This window comes from Oncorhynchus keta, chromosome 20, assembly GCF_023373465.1.
Source record: "Oncorhynchus keta strain PuntledgeMale-10-30-2019 chromosome 20, Oket_V2, whole genome shotgun sequence".
Classification (NCBI taxonomy): domain Eukaryota; kingdom Metazoa; phylum Chordata; class Actinopteri; order Salmoniformes; family Salmonidae; genus Oncorhynchus; species Oncorhynchus keta.
In genome coordinates, this window is record NC_068440.1 from 7,413,038 (window position 1) to 7,435,112 (window position 22,075).

General features: G+C 46.7%; 1 protein-coding gene across 10 annotated transcripts in view; it reads left to right on the forward strand.

Annotated features, from left to right (window-relative positions):
* The window catches only part of LOC118398941 (microtubule-actin cross-linking factor 1-like), a 144,567-nt gene that overhangs the window by 111,816 nt on the left and 10,676 nt on the right, over positions 1-22,075 (forward strand). For 6 of the 10 annotated variants that reach the window (XM_052471960.1, XM_052471951.1, XM_052471955.1 and 3 more), the window contains 28 exons: positions 62-280; positions 542-745; positions 2,696-2,921; positions 3,816-4,042; positions 9,647-9,769; positions 9,929-10,030; positions 10,300-10,401; positions 10,640-10,813; positions 11,043-11,198; positions 11,540-11,737; positions 12,104-12,232; positions 12,549-12,737; positions 13,198-13,353; positions 13,683-13,889; positions 14,035-14,154; positions 14,326-14,495; positions 14,819-14,978; positions 15,194-15,388; positions 15,666-15,938; positions 16,068-16,256; positions 16,362-16,473; positions 16,719-16,876; positions 17,078-17,240; positions 19,145-19,299; positions 19,489-19,563; positions 19,686-19,706; positions 20,862-20,879; positions 21,727-21,844. In XM_052471960.1, the coding sequence (XP_052327920.1) occupies positions 62-280; positions 542-745; positions 2,696-2,921; positions 3,816-4,042; positions 9,647-9,769; positions 9,929-10,030; positions 10,300-10,401; positions 10,640-10,813; positions 11,043-11,198; positions 11,540-11,737; positions 12,104-12,232; positions 12,549-12,737; positions 13,198-13,353; positions 13,683-13,889; positions 14,035-14,154; positions 14,326-14,495; positions 14,819-14,978; positions 15,194-15,388; positions 15,666-15,938; positions 16,068-16,256; positions 16,362-16,473; positions 16,719-16,876; positions 17,078-17,240; positions 19,145-19,299; positions 19,489-19,563; positions 19,686-19,706; positions 20,862-20,879; positions 21,727-21,844 (4,339 nt within the window). The remainder of the gene's footprint in view (positions 1-61; positions 281-541; positions 746-2,695; positions 2,922-3,815; positions 4,043-9,646; positions 9,770-9,928; positions 10,031-10,299; positions 10,402-10,639; positions 10,814-11,042; positions 11,199-11,539; positions 11,738-12,103; positions 12,233-12,548; positions 12,738-13,197; positions 13,354-13,682; positions 13,890-14,034; positions 14,155-14,325; positions 14,496-14,818; positions 14,979-15,193; positions 15,389-15,665; positions 15,939-16,067; positions 16,257-16,361; positions 16,474-16,718; positions 16,877-17,077; positions 17,241-19,144; positions 19,300-19,488; positions 19,564-19,685; positions 19,707-20,861; positions 20,880-21,726; positions 21,845-22,075) is intronic. The other 4 variants (XM_052471953.1, XM_052471957.1, XM_052471954.1 and 1 more) reach the window with 2 other exon arrangements.

The window sequence follows — 22,075 nt, forward strand, 5'->3', positions numbered from 1 at the left end:
TTCCAGTGAGTTTTGCCGAGTTACCAAATGAGAACCGTTCTATACCCCTCTCTCTCCTCAGGAGAAGACTGACTCCCTGTCTGCCCGCTACGAGGCTGTGAGCCAGCAGCACCAGGAGCGATTCTCAGCCCTGGAGCAGGCCCAGGTCCTGGTGGCCCGTTTCTGGGAGACCCAGGAGGACCTGGAGCCCTGGCTGGGGGAAACTGAGACACTTATCGCCCAGCTGCCCCCACCCGCCATCGACACTGAGGCCCTGCGTCTACAACAGGAACAGATGAGGGTGAGGAGAGGGAGTAGTGGGATGGGAGGAGGCTCTAAGTGCTGTATTTGAACTAATGTCCCCGTGAAAAGATGTATCATGTCGAGTTAGTTCATAGCACTTCTACTTTTTATCATTTCCCTTTTTCATTTCTCCCTCTCTTTCTCTGTCTGTGTGGTACTCGGACTCTACCACTCTTTCTATCACACTATCCATCACCCTCCTTCCTTATTCGCCACTCTTTCTGACTCTCCTTTCTCTCTCCATCCCTCCCTCCTCCAGCTCCTGAGGGAGTCCATAGCGGAGCACAAGCCCCACATCGACAAGCTGCTGAAGATCGGCCCCCAGCTGGCCGCTCTGAGTCACCAGGAGGGGGCCACGGTGAAGCAGCGCTACAGCGACGCCGAGAAACGCTACGTGGCCATCAAGGAGGTCGTCAAGGGTCGCGCCACCACCCTGGATGAGGCTGTGTCTCAGTCTGCGCAGGTATGGTTACGTGAAGTGAATTTGAAATCGGTTTGTAGCTCGAAGGGGTGTTAGGTGTCGAAGCTTGTGTCTGCTGATTGCTGCCCCAATACAACCGAACTACGGCATCCATATGAGGAAAACAAATTACTTCTTTATATGGATGCCGTAAGCCGTGTTGTATCCGTATTTGGAAGTCTTCAGATTTCCTAATCTGGATGCCATACTTACAAGCTAGCTGCTAATGGCATGATGTGGTCATTGTGCACTTCCACTCCTCTTCCACTAGAGGGTGGTGTGATATTAGGCATTGGGTGTAGTGATATTTCTGGGAATGATGCTCAAACTAGGATGGTGTACTGGACTCCTTACTTGGAACTGTGTTTTGGCACTTTATGCTAATTTCCATAAAAGGAATGGAAGAGAACTTATTATTGAGCTCCAAGAAGCGGTGGTAGTAGCAGCAGTAGCAGTAGTCGCTATTTGCTAAACTACACAGCTTCTTGCTGCGCTTGTAGTAAAAAAACAGATGGTTACATACAACTCACTTTTCCTATTTCTATTTCCATAAGTAACGTTCACATTTTATTTCAATAGTTCTCTTGTCAAATGCTCTCTAACACCTAATTTCATAAATCATGTGCCACCATTGATTATCGCTGAGGGCGAAGCTGATTGTTGCTGCTGTTGATATCGCTTGGCCAGTGTGTGTGCATGTCATTGATCTAACACAATGTGTTGTTTCTCCACCCCCCCTTTCCCTAATGGACCATATCATTCACTCCTCCTCTCTATGCATCCCTCTCTCTTTTCATCCCTCCAAAAACCACCAACCTCTCTATTTCCCCCTCTCCTTGCACTCCCCCTTCCTTCCATCCATCCCTCCCTCCCTGGTTTGCTCCATCCCTCCATCCCGCCCTCTCACTCATTGTGGATGTGCTGTATGTGTTGACCCACCATTTCCTCCATCCGTCGTCACTTCTCACGGCAATCACCCAGCTGGTAGAGGTAAGACCACCGACTGACTGACCACAACGTGACTTAGTAACCATAGTACTGACACACCAAATGGCACAACTTGCAGAAATGTGTTTGTTAGTTATTAGACTTTTTTTCCCCTGCGTGAACCTTGTGTCTAGACTTAAACAACCCGCCATAACTCCCAAGTATACTTTGTCCAATGCCTCGCCTCTTTCCCAATTAGTGTGTTTTGATACATTTGGCAATTGGCAACTCTAGGTTTGCCCTTCTTCTCTCTTCCGGTCCACGTTACCCATTTTGACATTGCTCAAATGCAGTTATTAACCAAAAACGTCCATATAAGCTTTATCAACAGCCACTTAGTGAGGCTGTGGCAATGTGTGCTGACTGAAGGTTGGGCACAGTATTCCTAACTAAGTCAACTTCATTCATGTCTAGTAAGTACATCTACAGTGCTCCCGTATCTCATGCCTCTCCAAGTATCCAAAATTGCATGGTATTTTATTGGTGAGATCTCTGCATTTTCAAAATGTCACCGCTCCCCTCCGTATGCATTTAAATGTATGTATTATAATAAGAAAAACTTAGTCTCTGCATGGTCAATCCTCTGCAGTGGCCGTACAGTATTTACTGCCATACAACCTCTGCAGAAGTCAGGGCATTCAGACTTGTTGAGCTTCGCAGAGCTGTTGTGAAGGAAGTTGTCAAGGAAGTGAGTTTGTGTTTATAGAAGACCTCCCGCCCCCACCTACCGTCAACCAATCATGTCAATGCGGCACATAACGGGAGCCCTCTGCATTGTCACAAATACTGTGAGGCACACAGCATCGCCGTACGGAGCTCGATTTGGCCTCCGGAGGCTCCGCGATGGCATCACACCCTCCATACGGAGCCTCCGGATGGCGTTGCCGGATCAAGCCGAAATCATCGATTAGCCGCGCTTACCTACCTCCTTTTCTTAAACCTTGACCCTCTCTCTTCTCCTCCCAGTTCCACGACAAGATGGATCCCCTGCTGGAGACCTTGGAAGGGGCCGTGCAGCGCCTCCAATCCCCTCCTCCCGTGGCAGCGGAGGCAGATAAGATCCGGGAGCAGCTGGCTGACCACAAGGCAACAGGGCTGGAGCTGGACAAACTGCTGCCCTCCTTCTCGGCCCTGTGTGCCCGCGGCGAGGAGCTCATCAGTAGAGCAGCCCACGACGACCCTGCCGCTCAGGGTGGGTGCCTGAAAACGCACAAAGAGAGAGACCTTACGTGTACTGTGTACACACCAACATCACATACATCAAACACACTCGTACGCAATGACTCATACACAAGAGACTGTTACTCATAAGAGTGGCAGGTACCTTGGACTTGAAGAGCATTGGGCCTGTAACCGAAGGGTCACTGGTTCAAAACCCAAAGCCGATTAGCTGAAAATCTGTCGTTTTGCCCTTGAGCAAGGCACTTAGCCCTAATTGCTCCTGTAAGTCACTCTGGATAAGAGTGTATGCTAAATGACTCCAATAAAAGGAGAGTGACCAAAACAATGCATGCTCACATCGACACAGTACTACAATGATCCCACTGACAAACCTGATTGGTCTCATAATTTTTTTATTTATTTTTTTAATGAAAAAACCACAGAAGCCCAGAAACACAAAGGCGCAGATTCACAAACGCGTGACCTTTTTGATCACTCCCAGCACACATGGTGACACGGCACAAATGGCGACTGCGCCTCAAAGCCCTCCAGCTTTGACACGCCCCGTCCGCATCCATTTCTCAGCACACCTCTTCATAACTATGAATGAGTGCTCTGTGCAGTGGTAGTGGGAGGGTAGCCCACTGACTGGCTATAAAAGACCATTTTTTGAGAGCTAGTCTCTAGATGGCCATGCTAGAAGGGACAAAAGCAGCAATAACATCAGAAATGATAAGCTATTTGTCGTAATGGTATGGTTCGGTTCAGGGCTACAATAATGAATAATAACTCATCTTCGTATCATTCCTCCGTCCATCTCCACATAGCTAATCGCATATAGTGACAACTCTGTCCTTTCGAGCGTGGAAAAATAACACCACGCTTCCCGATTCATCTCTCACACCGCCCTCTTTCCCCCTCCCAGCCGTGCGTTCCCGTCTGCTGCGCCTTCGCTCCCTGTGGGATGAGATCCGGCAGAGGGCTGAGGAACGGGAGGGGAAGCTGACGGACGTCTTGGACCTGGCTGGGAAGTTCTGGGCCGACATGGCGGCGCTACTGAGCACGCTCCGTGACTCGCAGGACATCGTCAGGGAGCTGGAGGATCCCGGGGTGGACCCCTCACTCATCAAACAGCAGATAGAGGCTGCAGAGGTATGTGTGGACAGGGGGATGGAGGGTTACTGAGAGAGAGGAGGGTAGAGGTATGTGTGGAGAGGTGGATGGAGGGTTACTGAGAGAGAGGAGGGTAGAGGTACGTGTGGAGAGGGGGATGGAGGGTTACTGATAGAGAGGAGGGTAGAGGTACGTGTGGAGAGGGGGATGGAGGGTTACTGAGAGGGAGGAGGGTAGGGGTATGTGTGGAGAGGGGGATGGAGGATTACTGAGAGAGAGGAGGGTAGGGGTATGTGTGGAGAGGGGGATGGAGGGTTACTGAGAGAGAGGAGGGTAGGGGTATGTGTGGAGAGGGGGATGGAGAGTTACTGAAAGAGAGAGGGGTATAGGTACGTGTGGAGAGGGGGTTGGAGGGTTACAGAGAGAGGAGGGTAGAGGTATGTGTGGAGAGGGGGATGGAGGGTTACTGAGAGAGAGGAGGGTAGAGGTATGTGTGGAGAGGGGGATGGAGGGTTACTGAGAGAGAGGAGGGTAGAGGTATGTGTGGAGAGGGGGATGGAGGGTTACTGAGAGAGAGGAGGGTAGAGGTATGTGTGGAGAGGGGGATGGAGGGTTACTGAAAGAGAGGAGGGTAGAGGTATGTGTGGAGAGGGGGATGGAGGGTTACTGAGAGAGAGGAGGGTAGAGGTATGTGTGGAGAGGGGGTTGGAGGGTTACTGAGAGAGAGGAGGGTAGAGGTATGTGTGGAGAGGGGGATGGAGGGTTACTGAGAGAGAGGAGGGTAGAGGTACGTGTGGAGAGGTGGATGGAGGGTTACTGAGAGAGAGGAGGGTAGAGGTACGTGTGGAGAGGGGGATGGAGGGTTACTGAGAGAGAGGAGGGTAGGGGTATGTGTGGAGAGGGGGATGGAGGGTTACTGAAAGAGAGAGGGGTATAGGTATGTGTGGAGAGGGAGATGGAGGGTTACTGAGAGAGAGGAGGGTAGAGGTATGTGTGGAGAGGGGGATGGAGGGTTACTGAGAGAGAGGAGGGTAGAGGTATGTGTGGAGAGGGGGATGGAGGGTTACTGAAAGAGAGAGGGGTATAGGTACGTGTGGAGAGGGGGATGGAGGGTTACTGAGAGAGAGGAGGGTAGAGGTACGTGTGGAGAGGGGGTTGGAGGGTTACTAAGAGAGAGGATGGTAGAGGTACGTGTGGAGAGGGGGATGGAGGGTTACTGAGAGAGAGGAGGGTAGAGGTATGTGTGGAGAGGGGGATAGAGGGTTACTAAGAGAGAGGAGGGTAGAGGTATGTGTGGAGAGGGGGATGGAGGGTTACTGAGAGAGAGGAGGGTAGAGGTATGTGTGGAGAGGGGGATAGAGGGTTACTAAGAGAGAGGAGGGTAGAGGTACGTGTGGAGAGGGGGATGGAGGGTTACTGAGAGAGAGGAGGGTAGAGGTATGTGTGGAGAGGGGGATGGAGGGTTACTAAGAGAGAGGAGGGTAGAGGTACGTGTGGAGAGGGGGATGGAGGGTTACTGAGAGAGAGGAGGAAGGGGATAATGGTTATAGAAAGACTGGGAGTGGAAGAAAAATATACGGAGGCATAGAGCATGTTTGTAGCAACAATATTGCATTCACCGAGTATTCAGACCCCTCGACTTTTTCTACATTTCTTACTTTACTTTTTTTCATCAACAATCTTCACACAATACTCCACAATGACAAAACGAAAACAGGTTTTTAGACATTTTTGCAAGTATTCAGACCCTTTGCTATGAGACTCGAAATGTAGCTATTTCCATTGATCATCCTTGAGATGTTTCAACAACTTGATTGGAGTCCACCTGTGGTAAATTTAATTGATTGGACGTGATTTGGAAAGGCACACACCTGTCTATATAAGGTCCCAGAGTTGACAGTCCATGTCAGAGCAAAAACCAAGCCATGAGGTCGAAGGGAATTGTCCGTAGAGCTCCGAGACAGGATTGTGTCGAGGCACAGATCTGGGGAAGGGTAAGATAACATTTCTGCACCACTGAAGGTCCGTAAGAACACGGTGACCTCCATCATTCTTAAATGGAAGAGCTGGCCGCCCAGCCAAACTGAGCAATCGGAGAAGGGCCTTGGTCAGGGAGGTGACCAAGAACCTGATGGTCGCAAAGTTCCTCTGTGGAGATGGGAGAATCTTCCAGACGGACAACCGTCTATGCAGCACTCCACTAATCAGGCTTTTATGAAAGAGTGGCCAGACGGAAGCCACTCCTCAGTAAAAGGCACATGACAGCCCGCTTGGAGTTTGCCAAAAGGCACCCAAAGACTCTGAAACCATGAGAAACAAGATTCTCTGGTGTGATGAAACCAAGATTGAACTCTTTGGCCTGAATGCCAAGCAACACGTCTGGATTAAACCTGGCACCATCCCTACGGTGAAGCATGGTGGTGGCAGCATCATGCTGTGGGGATGTTTTTCAGTGGCAGGAACTGGGTGACAGGTGACAGGATTGAGCAGAGGAGAATGGGAGAAACTCCCCAAATACAGGTGTGCCAAGCTTGTAGCGTCATACCCAAGAAGATTCGAGGCTGTAATCGCTGCCAAAGGTGCTTCAACGAAGTACTGAGTAAAGGGTCTGAATACTTATGTAAATGTGATATTTCACTTTTTATTTTGAAAGCATTTGCATAATGTTCTGAAAAACCTGCTTTATGCTTTGTCATTATGGGGTATTTTGTGTAGATTGGTGAGGGGGGAAATAATGAAATCAATTTTCGAATGCTTCAACGTGGCGAAAGTCAAGGCGTCCGAATGCTTTCCAAATGCACTGTACAAGGAAAGCATAGCAAGATATTCAGACGCTCAAATGTGGAGGAATAAAGGATGTTGAGGTAGAAATATGGGAGAAAACAGCACCGTGGGGGTGGGGGGGTAAGACAAAAGAGATTATATTAAGGAGTAGTGAAGATAGAGGAGACGTAAAGGAATGGTGCCAGCATGTTAGTAGCTATGTATTTACTGTAGCAGTGGTGTAAAGTAACCAAGTAAAAAAATACTTTGAAGTACTACTTATGTATCTGTACTTTACTTTAGGATTTATATTTCAGACAACTTTTACTCCGCTACATTCCTAAAGAAAATATATACTTTTTTACAATTGATGCTTCTGCTATTCTCCCGTACTGTACATTTCCTCTGACACCCAATGAAAAAAGTACTCTTACGATGCTTAGCAGAACAGGAAAATGGTCCAATACACACACTTATCAAGAGAACACATGGTCATTCCTACTGCCTCTGATCTGGTGGACTCACTAAACACAAATGCTTCGTTTGTGTTGGAATGTGCCCCAGGCTATCCGTAAATAAATACCAAATAATTATAATCGTGCTGTCTGGTTTGCTTAATATAAGGAATTTGAAAGGATTTATAGAAATTACTTTTGGAACTTAAGTATATATTTTTATTGTCTTTTACTTTTGATACTTAAACCCTTACATTTGGTGGAGATTGGTTTATAAGGATAGGGCCACATTTGAATGTTTCTAACAGAAGAACTCTAAGAATCCTATGAATGACCATGGGGAAATGATCATACCCAAGGTGAGGACACAACAGTTCACCTGACACAAGACTGAATCACAACATTACACTAGATTATTTTACTGCACACTAGAACTTATCTGTGCTTTTCGCAGGATTTGTCAAAAAGGAAATCTGAAAACACTTTGGATACGTTACGTCACACAGTAAGAATATTAATCGAAATTCTGGAGTAGTTTCAAGATGAGAATATACAATTTTACAAGGGTTTGAGTGAGAGGTCTAACTGGGTTGAGTTGGAATTTCAATGCACTTTTATGACTCAAGGAAAGAGCCTTCAACTCGCTGTGCCATTTGAGGATCTGAAGCAAAGCACACTTGTGTTTTTTTTTGTTTGGAACACACCCCTGCGTCACACAATTACTGTTTATGACATCCAAAAACATTCAATAAAATAAATCACAATCTGGGTCAGGTGATTATCATTTGAAAGCTTATTCTATTGCCAACATTGTTAGCTAAGTTAAAATATGCTTTCAATAGGCACGTCAGACAGACCGATTTTAATTGTGGTGTACATAGTGAGTGTTCCGTGGCCAATTGTCTTCATGATGCGACAAAACAGGCTCATTCTGTCCAGGACAACCCAGGCTATAACACACGTCATCATTGTAACTGTGCCTCAAACACAAACACGTTGATACTGTAAATGACATGAGTTTTCAAATATGGAAATGTGAAGTGCCCTCTTGGACCCGTGGGTGTGCGGTTTGCTTGTGTTTATTTGGATCCCCATGAGCTTTTGCTGAAGCGTCAGCTACTCTTCCTGGGGACGTGAATATGACTTCAACTTGGCATTTAATATAACGTCTCGTCTTTCAGAGCGCGTCCCTTCTCCATTTACAGCCGTTCCCTCGCTCCGACAACAACTAATGTGCAAAAGTAGCCCAATCGGGCCTCCCGGGTGGTGCAGTGTTTAAGGGTACTGTACTGCAGCGCCAGCTGTGCCACCAGAGACTCTGGGTTCGCGCCCAGGCTCTGTCGTAACTGGCCGCGACCGGGAGGTCCGTGGGGCGACACACAACTGTCGCCCGGGTTAGGGAGGGCTTGGCTGGTAGGGAAATCCTTGTCTCATCGCGCACCAGCGACTCCTGTGGCGGGCTGGGCGCAGTGCGCGCTAACCAAGGTTGCCAGGTGAAGGGTGTTTCCTCCGACACATTGGTGCGGCTGGCTTCCGGGTTGGATGGTGCTGCGTTAAGAAGCAGTGCGGCTTGGTTGGGTTGTGTTTCGGAGGACGCATGACATTCAACCTTCGTCTCTCCCGAGCCCGTACGGGAGTTGTAGCGATGAGACAAAATAGTAGCTACTAAAAAACAATTGGATACCACGAAATTGGGGAGAAAAAGGGGTCAAATTCACACAAAAAAAAACTTTTAAAAAGTAGCCCAATCGGAGGGAGGGATCCGGGTCATCTTCTTGTCGTCTAGAACGGCTCCGGTCAAAACCCACAGAGCTGTGAAGCGGAGAACGTCATGTATAGTAGGAGGTGGTTGGCCTCATCCCCGGGACTGGACTCCAGCAGCTCGGCCCCCGCCGCGTTCACCGTCTCCACCGTGGACCGATGGGACACTTCTCCAATGCAATAATTGATGTGAAGCAAGCATTCTGGCACAAAATGGCTGCCATGCATAATCTATGAGGGAAAGTAACAGAAGTGAGGCTGATATGGAGGGGAGATCGAGGAGCGATGAGAGAGGTTGAGGTAGACTAATGCAGCCACTGCATTTCAATTTAGGTGCTTATAAATGACCGTCTGTCTTTTTCAACCTGTATACTGACTGACAGGAGCTGTGGGTGGAAAGGGCTATGTATATTTAAAACCAAAACCAAATACTTTGACTCAAGTAGTATTTTACTGGGCAGCTTCCACTTTTGAATCATTTTCTATTTGTACTTTTAGTCCAGTATGACAAGTGGGTACTTTTTCCAGCGCTGTACTGTAGTTATTAGCTCAGAGGTAGGAAGGGGAGAGAATATGCAGAGGTAGTTACTGATGAGTGGAATGACTGTTGGGTTATCTGATCTGTCCAACTATGCCCTCTGTGTGTCTGTCGCTCTCTCACCAGGCCATCAAGGCCGAGACAGACGGGCTGAGGGAGGAGCTGGAGTTTGTACGAACCCTTGGGGCTGACCTCATCTTCGCCTGCGGAGAAACAGAGAAGCCTGAGGTCAAGAAGACCATCGACGAGGTGAGAGGAGTACAGGATAGCAACCAACTTCAAGAACGTAATCATTAATGGACTCGGTGCATGATGTTTTCTGTCTACATTTTCTGTTGGTCTTTTTATTGCAATACCGTGTGTGTTTTATCTTTCCTCTCTTCTCCCTTCTCTCTATCCGTTTCTCAGATGAATGCCGCCTGGGAAGGCCTGAACCGGACGTGGCGAGAGAGGATGGAGAGGTTGGAGGAGGCCATGACGGCTTCTGTGCAGTACCAGGATGCATTGCAGGTCAGTGTCCCAGAATGCATCGCTGTTTCAGCTCAGTATGTCAGATAATTAAATAATCTGGTATTTATTGCACACTTGTTCTTTATGAAAGTAGATGCTTAGTGGAAATGTAAATCTGTCATGAAGTAGGGGAAGTGTCAGAACCTCGATCGTCATTATAGTTTGTAGAAGTTAGATTGACGTGTGTGTGTGTGTGTGTGTGTGTGTGTGTGTGTGTGTGTGTGTGTGTGTGTGTGTGTGTGTGTGTGTGTGTGTGTGTGTGTGTGCAGAGCATGTTTGACTACCTGGACAACGCAGTGATCAAGCTGTGTGACATGTCCACTGTGGGCACTGATCTGGGAACTGTCAAACAGCAGATCGAAGAGCTCAAGGTTTGAATCATAATCTATTGTTTTATCATGTAGCTTTGATATAGATGGTGTACTTAAAATATTCCAGTATGTTTTTATCATCCTACAAATATTTATAATATGTATTGTTCTTAAAAACGGTTTTGACAAGAAGATAACATTATCGGTAAGTCAAAAATACGCTCTTGGTTTTACGTGAACTAACTACTACTAATGATAAGCAAACAGCTAATGCAGGCCTGACTCCTCCTGTGAGCAGCACTACAAGGTGGAGGTGTACCAGCAGCAGATAGACATGGAGAAGCTGTGCCACCAGGGGGAGCTGTTGCTCAAGAAGGTCTCGGACCAGACGGACAGAGACATGATCCAGGAGCCCCTCACGGAGCTCCGACACCTCTGGGACAACCTGGGGGACAAGATCACTCACAGACAGGTACACAAACTATGCATTGACTCGTGGCTCCCTAACTATTGTACATGAGGGGCAGTAGCTACAGTAGCTCTGCTGCCCTCTCTAAAAGAATGTCTTCAGACCTCCAGTCCTCTGGAACTCAAACTCATATTCAAATGAATTGGCGCTTCAGATATGTACAATAGATTACAGATTTCAACGTGACATGATTAATGAAGAAGCGCTGTTTTCCCCGTTCTGTTTCCTACAGCATAAGTTGGAGGGTGCGCTCCTGGCACTCGGTCAGTTCCAGCATGCCTTGTCTGAGCTGCAGTCCTGGCTGAGTCACACCCACGCCACCCTGGACACACAGAGACCCGTCAACTCTGACCCCAAGGCCATCGAGATAGAACTGGCCAAGCACCACGTACGTCTACCCCTCTACAGCTTTCCCTTCCACACTCTTACCCAACACTCCTCTTCTTTTTTCATTTCCGGACTCTTAACGGCCAGTTTCCCGAGACCCATATGAAGCCAATCCTGGACTAAAAAGCACTTTCAATGGAGATTCTCCATCAGGAAAACGGCTTTATTAGTCTACCTCGACCTCTCTCATCGCTCCTCAATCTCCCCTCCATATCAGCCTCACTTCTGTTACTTTTCCTTGTAGATTATGCATGGCAGCCATTTTGTGCCAGAATGCTTGCTTCACATTAATTATTGCATTGGAGAAGTGTAACAAACGCTCCCTCCTTCGCTCTCTTTCAGGTGCTGAGGAACGACGTGCTGTCCCATCGGTCCACGGTGGAGACGGTGAACGCGGCGGGGGCCGAGCTGCTGGAGTCCAGTCCCGGGGACGAGGCCAACCACCTCCGCGGCCAGCTGGACCACCTCAACCGCGGCTGGGAGAACCTGCTACTCAAGACCCAGGACCGACAGAAACTACTGGAGGCCGCACTGCACCAGGTAGGAAGGATGCAGGAGGAGTGGGCTGGGACGAGTTTTACAGTACGAGTAATGTTTGAACTGAACTAAGCGAAAAGAAAGAATGAAACCATTTCTATCCATTTTGTCTCAACCTTCCCTGTAATTATATTTATATATTACGGGTTTCCAACTTGTACAAATAAGATTATCAGGTTATCATCTCCCTAGAAAAATGTGTTCTTTCCCAGTTAAGGAACCGTTTAAATACTGTACTTAATCTTAGTAGAGCTAAAAACTACGGGGCAAGTGAATGAACGACACAGTAGCACTGCCATTTAACGCACAATCATGACTTCCTCTCTTGTTCCCGCTCTCCTCTTCCCCTCCTTGTCCCTCGTTCCCCAGGCGGAGGGTTTCCATGGTGAGCTGGAGGAGTTCCTGCAGTGGCTGAGGAGGACAGAGAGCCAGCTGTCTGCAGCCAAACCCACAGGTGGCCTGCCTGAGACGGCCCGGGAGCAGCTGCAGCAGCACCTGGTAATACTGGGGATACATTTTAATGATACTGCAGCCTGCCAATTCATGCACTAGATATGATGTGATGGAGAAAACACGTGCTAATGGGGATACACGTTATGACACTGCACCATGGCCACGCATACACTAGATATGATGTACAACACTCATTCCACTGTACAATCTACGATCTAATCTGTATGTACGTTGTTTTTAACCATGTGTAATGGGTGTGTTAGGTTATGTATTCTGCATGTCTATGTAACACCGGTTGTTATTGGGCGGATCCTCAAAGTATCAAATTCCTTTGGAAACATCTGTGTGTCTTTCTCTATAGGAGCTCCAGACCCAGTTGGCCCAGCGCGCTGAGCAGTACAACCGGCTGCTGGACGCGGGAGAGTCCATGTTGCTTTCCCGCGGGGGGGAGGAGGGTGGCCCCGGAGCTGGTACGACCCAGACTCAACAGAACTTGGCCCTGCTGCAGAACAAGTGGGCCAGCCTGAACACCAAGATGGACGACCGCACGGTGAGAGAGGAACCTTCCGTTTAGATACGTGAAGAGCTATGAAGACGAGTTCCTTCTAATACTGATTTAAAAACCCTGAACAAGGCCAAAAGTCGAAACACCGTGGTTTTTACTTGTAGCCATAAAGAACCTTTTTATATATTTCCATTTTTCTCCAGAAGTTGCGGAATCTTCTCTCGAAGAGCTCCTTCAGAAAATGTCATTGTTGCCAAGCTTAGAACGAATTTTTGGCTAATTTGAGAAACAAGCACCTAACGCAAAGTTGTGAATGTTTCATTTGTATATATGTACATTTGAAGTGCTGCACTCGTGTTTTTACTGGGTAGGTTTTAGACTCAAACCAATACAATATACATTTACATTTTCACAGTTCGACTATAGAAAACACTGTTTTACATAGGAGCTGTATCTACAGTATATGTTACCATCAAACCTTTCACTGACTATTTTGCCCCCCTAGGCGAAGCTGGACGAGGCGGTGTCGCTGGCCACAGGGTTCCAGTCCTCCCTCCAGGACACCATCAACTGGCTGACCCAGGCAGAGCAGACCCTCAACATGGCCCAGCCCCCCTCCCTCATCCTGGACACTGTCCTCTTTCAGATAGACGAACACAAGGTGGGCAGTTTAGGCACCGTGGAAGTGTAGAGATTCTATGTTATGCGTGATTGACATTAATTTCTATGGTAGGTGGGGTTATATCGGTGAGTAGTTACCATGGAATATACTTGACTGTATTTTACATAAATATAAATGTAAGTTGACTTATCATATTCATCAGACATTTTGCAGACTTGATATATTTCCCTTCCTTTATGTTGGTATGTGGTGATCTGCATGTACAGCTGAAGTCATGTCACCCAGAACCAAATCAGCTAATCAATTTCATGTCACGAGGGACGAATTCAACTGTAACACGCTCTCGGCCTCTCTCTGTTCCCCCCCAGGTGTTTGTGAATGAGGTGAACACCCACAGGGAGCAGGTGCTGGCCCTGGAGAAGGCCGGTTCTCAGCTGCGTTTCGCCAGTATAAAGCAGGATGTGGTTCTGATCAAGAACCTGCTGCTGAGTGTACAGGCCCGCTGGGACAAGCTGGTGCAGAGGTCCCTGGACCGTGGCAGACACCTCGACGAGGCCCGCAAGAGGGCCAAGCAGGTACTGACCCCAGGGTGGTCCTTTTTACGGCATTCACCCTAACCAGTATGCATCACCTGAATGGATTATATATGGCAGCCATTTTGTACCAGAATGCACACATCCGTTAGAGATGATCAACCAGTTTCTCTTGACCTCCCTCTAGTTCCATGAGGCGTGGAGGAAACTGTCTGACTGGCTGGAGGAGGCTGAGAGCCGGCTCGACTCAGAGCTGGAGATATCCAACGAACCAGACAAGATCAGAGTACAACTGACCAAACACAAGGTGCAGTAGGAGTCTCACTTTGAAGCTCACTGTGTGGGTCTTGCATGGAAATAATCGGGATCTGAGTGATACTCACACACAACATATGATGAGGCTGCCTAATCTAGATCCTCTTACCTGTACGACATGGTATCCTTAACTAAATACCCCTCTCTCTCCTCCCGGCCGAAGGAGTTTCAGAAGGCTCTGGGCTCCAAGCAGCCGGTGTATGACACCACAGTGAGGTCTGGTAAGGCCATGAGGGACAAGGCCACGCTGCCCGAAGACACCCAGAAACTAGACCACCTACTGGGGGAGGTCAGGGACAAGTGGGACACCGTTTGTGGGAAGAGTGTGGAGAGGTGAGGGGAAAACTCCACGCCTAATGCTTTATTACAATGACTATATGGGACTGTTCTCCAACTCCAGTCCTGGAGACTGACTGACTGTGCAGGTTTCTGTTCCAGTCCAGCACTAAGTAACGCACCCGATTCAGCTAATTCTGGTCCTGATTGAACCCCACGATTATTGACTGATTATTTGAAACAAGCGTGGTGAAGCAGGTCTGGAACAAAACCTTGCAAACCCAGTAGCTCTCCAGGCCGCTGCCAAAATAGAATACTGGATCATAAAGGCAAAGTTCGTATAATGACAGCTACATTTTCCTTCTCCGTCTCTCATCCAGGCAACACAAGCTGGAGGAGGCCCTGCTGTTCTCAGGTCAGTTTGCTGAGGCCCTGCAGGCCCTGGTGGACTGGCTGTACCGTGTAGAGCCCCAGTTGGCTGAAGACCTGCCAGTCCATGGAGACCTGGACCTGGTCTCCAACCTCATGGACTCGCACAAGGTATTCATTTATGTAACAGCAAATGTTAGACCATCGGTTATGTAAAAAAAATTAAAAATCCACAAAAAATGGATGGGCAGCGCCTCATTGCCCATTTTTAAATGTGAATTCTTATTTATCGAACATGATAAAAAAATGTTTTTGACCCAGTGCTCTATGTTTAGGTGAACACTATTTCCATGTTGTTTGACCTCTGTTTGGTTTTGTCTCCTCAGGCCTTCCAGAAGGAGTTGGGGAAGAGGACCACTAGTGTCCACGCCCTGAAGCGCTCAGCCAGAGAACTGATGGAGACGGGCCGCGACGACACCGCCTGGGTCAAAGTTCAACTGCAAGAGCTCAGCAACCGCTGGGACACAGTCTGTGCCCTGTCCGTCACCAAGCAGACCCGTCTCCAGCAGGCCCTCAAACAGGTCAGTTGGGAAGAAGAAGCCAAGGGGTTGTGCCATTTCTCTTTTTTTATGTATTAATAAAATACTTACAAGTTACAAGACTTAGAATTTTATGATCATTTAATGTAAAGATACCGATCATTTCAGTCCATATCGTCTTTTCTTTCTTTAATGCGATCTGTGGAAGCGCAGTATAGCGCATAATACCTTAAACTGGACTGTGAAAGCGCAATAAAACGGAAAACCTTTTTTCTCTATCCTTCTAATGATCCCTCCCTCTGTCATCCCTCTCTCTCAGGCGGAGGAGTTCCGCACAGCGGTGCGGCTGCTGCTGGAGTGGCTGTCGGAGGCGGAGCAGACGCTGCGTTTCCGCGGCGTGCTGCCCGAGGAGGCGGAGACTCTGCAGGTGCTGCTCCACACCCACCGGAACTTCATGGCCACGGTCGAGGAGAAGAGGACAGACGTGAACCGGGCAGCGGGCCAGGGCGAGGCCATCCTCACCGCGTGCCAGGCCGACTGCATCACCACCATCAAACACTGGATAACCATTATCCGTGCCCGCTTCGAAGAGGTAGGTTGGCTGGAGAGGGTAACGGGAGAGGGATGTATAGAGAGATAATGGGGGGGTAAAGATTTTTTAAAGCCCGGTTGGGCCATTTCAAGTGTTTCACCCATTAATTGGTGCATTTTGCTTCGATAGGTCCTCACATGGGCCAAACAGCACGAGCAGCGTCTGGAGACGGCTCTGACAGAGCTACTCAACAACGCCACGCTGTTGGAGGAGCTGTTGTCATGGCTGCAGTGGGCAGAGACCACCCTAGTCCAGCGTGACGGAGAGACCCTTCCACAGGACATCCCTCAGCTCAAAACACTCATCACAGAACACCAGGTGAGAGGAGTCTACTTTTCTCAAACCCTCATTGGCTAAGTCACTATTCTAATTTTTTTCACTCTTTCCGATTGGCTGTGTCTAATGCCAATCCATTGTTCCCAGGTGTTTATGGAGGAGATGACCCGGAAGCAGCCTGACGTGGACAAAGTGACCAAGACTTACAAGAGGAAACCAGCAGAGCCCCCTAGCAGCCTAGCTGAGAGGAGAGGAGCTCGTACGTTACCTTATTTTACCTCACAGAGATGCATTTATAATATGTTACATTGACTGCATATGTACCTAGAAATGCATAAGCAAAGATACAGTGGGTGCCTATTCCCCCAAAACATTCACAGTCCATCCTTGACTGACTTCACTGAAGGAGAAAAACAGTAAAAGTCGCCGAAATATGATCGAACGTTCCATCATCAACATTCAAACCCATATAATGCGGATTAACCGTGACACCTCTCCCTACAGGTAAAAACCAGCAGCAACAACAGCATCAACAGGCGGCGATGCAGGTCCCTGGGGGCAACCCCCGTCTGACCCAGCTCTGCTCAAGGTGGCAGCAGGTGTGGCTGCTTGCCCTCGACCGCCAGCGGAAGCTCAACGACGCCCTCGACAGGCTTGAAGAGGTACTGTATTGTAACAACGTGATCTCCCCTATTAGTGCAGTAGAGGGCTTGTAGACCCAGGTTTGAGACCTGCATCACTGGCACGTTCGCTACATTGGTTTCAAAAGTGGGATGTCTGTACATTTGCAGGGTGTTTTTTTTTTGCAGGATATTGCTCTTCCTCATTTGTCTTACATTTATGTTCATTGTCTTTGTCCACAGCTGAAAGAGTTTGCCAGCTTTGACTTTGACGTGTGGAGGAAGAAGTACATGCGCTGGATGAACCACAAGAAGTCGCGCGTCATGGACTTCTTCAGACGCATCGACAAGGACCAGGACGGAAAGATCACTCGCCAGGAGTTCATCGACGGCATCCTGGCCTCAAGTATGTTCTTCAGAGCTGGTTACACATTGTTAGCTCTGTTCTTTGCTCATAGCCTGCTCCAACTTAAACGCTAGTCAAGGCCTATATCTTGGTCATAAGTCCTATGTCGTTCTGATAAGTCCTATGTCGTTGTGATAAGTCCTATATCTTGGTGATTAGTCCTATATCTTGGTCACACAGAAAGTCCTATATCGTGGTGATTAGTCCTATATCTTGGTCATACAGTAAGTTCTATATCTTGGTGATTAGTCCTATATCTTGGTCATACAGAAAGTCCTATATCTTGGTGATTAGTCCTATATCTTGGTCACACAGAAAGTCCTTTATCTTGGTGATTAGTCCTATATCTTGGTCACACAGAAAGTCCTATATCGTGGTGATTAGTCCTGTATCTTGGTCATACAGTAAGTTCTATATCTTGGTGATTAGTCCTATATCTTGGTCATACAGAAAGTCCTATATCTTGGTGATTAGTCCTATATCTTGGTCACACAAAGTCCTATATCGTGGTGATTAGTCCTATATCTTGGTCATACAGTAAGTTCTATATCTTGGTGATTAGTCCTATATCTTGGTCATACAGAAAGTCCTATATCTTGGTGATTAGTCCTATATCTTGGTCACACAGAAATTCCTATATCCTGGTGATTAGTCCTATATCTTGGTCACACAGAAAGTCCTATATCCTGGTGATTAGTCCTATATATTGGTCATACAGAAAGTCCTATATCCTGGTGCTTAGTCCTATATCTTGGTCATACAGAAAGTCCTATCCTGGTGATTAGTCCTATATCTTGGTCATACAGTAAGTCCTATATCCTAGGGATTAGTCCTATATCTTGGTTCATACAGAAAGTCCTATATCCTGGTGATTAGTCCTATATCTTGGTCATACAGAAAGTCCTATATCCTGGTGATTAGTCCTATATCTTGGTTCATACAGAAAGTCCTATATCCTGGTGATTAGTCCTATATCTTGGTCTTACAGAAAGTCCTATATCCTGGTGATTAGTCCTATATCTTGGTCATACAGAAAGTCCTATATCCTGGTGCTTAGTCCTATATCTTGGTCATACAGAAAGTCCTATCCTGGTGATTAGTCCTATATCTTGGTCATACAGTAAGTCCTATATCCTAGGGATTAGTCCTATATCTTGGTTCATACAGAAAGTCCTATATCCTGGTGATTAGTCCTATATCTTGGTCATACAGAAAGTCCTATATCCTGGTGATTAGTCCTATATCTTGGTTCATACAGAAAGTCCTATATCCTGGTGATTAGTCCTATATCTTGGTCATACAGAAAGTCCTATATCCTGGTGATTAGTCCTATATCTTGGTCATACAGAAAGTCCTATATCCTGGTGATTAGTCCTATATCTTGGTCATACAGAAAGTCCTATATCCTGGTGATTAGTCCTATATCTTGGTCATACAGAAAGTCCTATATCCTGGTGATTAGTCCTATATCTTGGTCATACAGAAAGTCCTATATCCTGGTGATTAGTCCTATATCTTGGTCATACAGAAAGTCCTATATCCTGGTGATTAGTCCTATATCTTGGTTCATACAGAAAGTCCTATATCCTGGTGATTAGTCCTATATCTTGGTCATACAGAAAGTCCTATATCCTGGTGATTAGTCCTATATCTTGGTCATACAGAAAGTCCTATATCCTGGTGCTTAGTCCTATATCTTGGTCATACAGAAAGTCCTATCCTGGTGATTAGTCCTATATCTTGGTCATACAGTAAGTCCTATATCCTGGTGATTAGTCCTATATCTTGGTCATACAGAAAGTCCTATATCCTGGTGATTAGTCCTATATCTTGGTCATACAGAAAGTCCTATATCCTGGTGATTAGTCCTATATCTTTTCCTGACTGTTGGTTGTGTTGTGCAGAGTTCCCCACCAGCAGGTTGGAGATGACGGCAGTGGCAGACATCTTTGATCAGGACGGAGACGGTTACATCGACTACTACGAGTTTGTGGCGGCGCTGCACCCCAACAAGGACGCCTACCGGCCCACCACCGACGCTGACAAGATAGAAGACGAGGTGAGGAAGACACACACACACACACACACACACACACACAGATATACCCACCTATCATAAACCACACACACACACACACAAACACTTATTCTGAATTACAAAGCTGGACCTTTGACTTGCCGAGTCCAATAGCTCATGAATTGGAGGTTAATGGCGCTAGCTTCGTGACTTTCCCCTCTCTCTGTGCAGGTGACCAGACAGGTGGCACAGTGTAAATGTGCCAAGCGGTTCCAGGTGGAGCAGATAGGAGAGAACAAGTACAGAGTAAGTCCTCCTCAGCCAGTGACTGTGTACACTTATCAACAGTTAATAAACACATGATTATATATTCTGTCTGCGTACTATGACTTAGTATTAGGTATGAGATATTGTATTTTTAAATACAGATGGGCCAGAGCAATTACAAGGTGAGTTACACCTGAGTCTACAGTGCTGTGGACGTAAACAACAATAATCTTAAAAGCTTTTTTTTTGCTTGGACAGCTTCTACTTAGCTAAATACAGTTTTCAGATCCTACTTGACGGAGTGAATCTTGGTAATGTTAAGAATAATGTGCATTTTATTTTTTTAAAGTTTGCAGTCATGGTGGGTCTAGGGCTGAATCTAAAATGGCACCCTATTCCCTATATAGTGCACATCTTTTGACCATACCTTTTGAACAGGGCCCTGGACAAAAGTAGAGCTCTATATAGAAGAGAATAGGTTGTCATTTCAGACACACCCTAGTGGTTTTTTAGCTGATGCTGGCTGTGTGTCACTACATCTTTGAGCACCAATAACTGCTGTTGTTGAACTAACGAATGACATCACTCCATTCCTCACGCATTTAAATGTTAGCCAATAGCAGTAGCACTCAGCTGTATCCATGGAAATGCCGGCTTTGTAAGCAAGCTTCTCTAAGCTTTGCCATATACTCATATAAGGTGGTCTCATATTATTGACAATTACTAAGAAATCCGCGGGCCAAAAAAAGAGCGTCTCACGGGCCGCATCTGGCCCGCGGACTGTATGTTGTGCACCCCGAAGCGCTTCAACGTGTCGTGTCTCTGTAGACATATCTCTAATCACAGCACTATGGGATTGATATGCTGTGTGTGCTTCCCACCAACAAACTAATATAACACTAAATATAACTTTTAAACCATAACATTTATCACAGCTCCAGGATTAGCAACTACTACCATCGCAGTTTTTTGTTGTTGTGATCTACATCATCATTATCCATGGGTTAATGACCTCCCGTGTCTGGCGAAAGACGCTGGACTATAAACTAACTGCACCGAGCTTGGGTCACATGACACCACACCTCTCTGTCTGTCTGACTCTCTTCTTGTGTGTGTCCGGCTTCACCCTTCACTGACGGATCCATCTCGCTGTGAATTGTAAAACAAAAGTCTTACGTAGAACGTAGAGTGAGCTACAGTTTAATTTCTCTTTCCAAATGAGGTCTTATCCAATGTCAGGTTTAGTCTGAAGTATTTTTTTTGTCTGTACAATGTTATTTCATTCTTTCTCTTTCTCTTTGTTTATTCCTCCTCCACGTCTGCTGGATTTATTGTAGTTCTTCCTTGGAAACCAGGTAAAGTTGACTCCAGTGATTGGTCCTTTTGAAATCTGCTTCCTGGATCTCCACCAATGCAGTGGCCTCAATTCTACCGCCACAAAAACTGTTGCCACGGTGACATTGCATTTCGTGTTTGATCGGAAATGACATAACGCCATCAAATATAGCACTACACTGTGGGTGCGAATTATGGAAGTGGGTTTCATAGGCCATTGAGGTTGTTCTCTTGGTGTGATTTTGCAGATTTGAAAGACTTATTTTGAGAATGACAATTTGGCAAACTGGAATGGGTTATAATGGGAACCAGGAGTTACCCTATCCGATTAGCTTTGGACTGGGGCAAATTGAAAAATCATGCTGTTCTGAGAGTAATTCAAAAATGAACATTGGGTCCCTTATCTGTTTGTGCTGTCTTGCCAACTCTATGGTCATTGTCACAATAATCAAACATTACCAAAGAGTTGGCAAGACAGCACAAACAGACACAGGCTAATCAAAGATACCTCTGACTTGGTATTGCTTCATAGAAGCAAAACTCTCTGAAAGTGTAAATGTCCTTCTGCATGAAACAAAGCTGACTAAGGTAGAATGAAATCTTTTAGAGTTGACTATGGGAACTGATCTTTTGTTTTAGATTGTTGGGTAAGCTGGGCTTTTGACACACAGGTGATTTTAGTAGTATCATCAGTGCATGGGTGTTGTAGTATAATTTGCATGAAGTGACGTATACTTGTGCTCTGATTGGTATGGGCTGCTGTGTAGAATGGCTTTTTGATTCAAAAGAAATCTCATGTCAATAATCGTTGTACTTGGTTGCACTCACTGAATTCCTTTCTGTTTCTCCTCTCCGTCGCGGTGTTAGTTTGGAGACTCGCAGCAGTTGCGGTTGGTGCGTATCCTGCGCAGTACGGTCATGGTGCGGGTCGGAGGGGGCTGGATGGCCCTGGACGAGTTCCTGGTCAAGAACGATCCCTGCAGAGGTGAGTGGGGTTTATTTATTCCGAGCCACACATGCACGCATGCATGCATACATACATACTCTTAGGTTGGAGTCATTAAAACTCGTTTTTCAACCACTCCACAAATTTCTAGTTAAACAAACTATAGTTTTGGCATGTCATTTAGAACATCTACTTTGTGCATGACACAAGTCATTTTTCCAACAATTGTTTACAGACAGATTATTTCACTTATAATTCACTGTATCACAA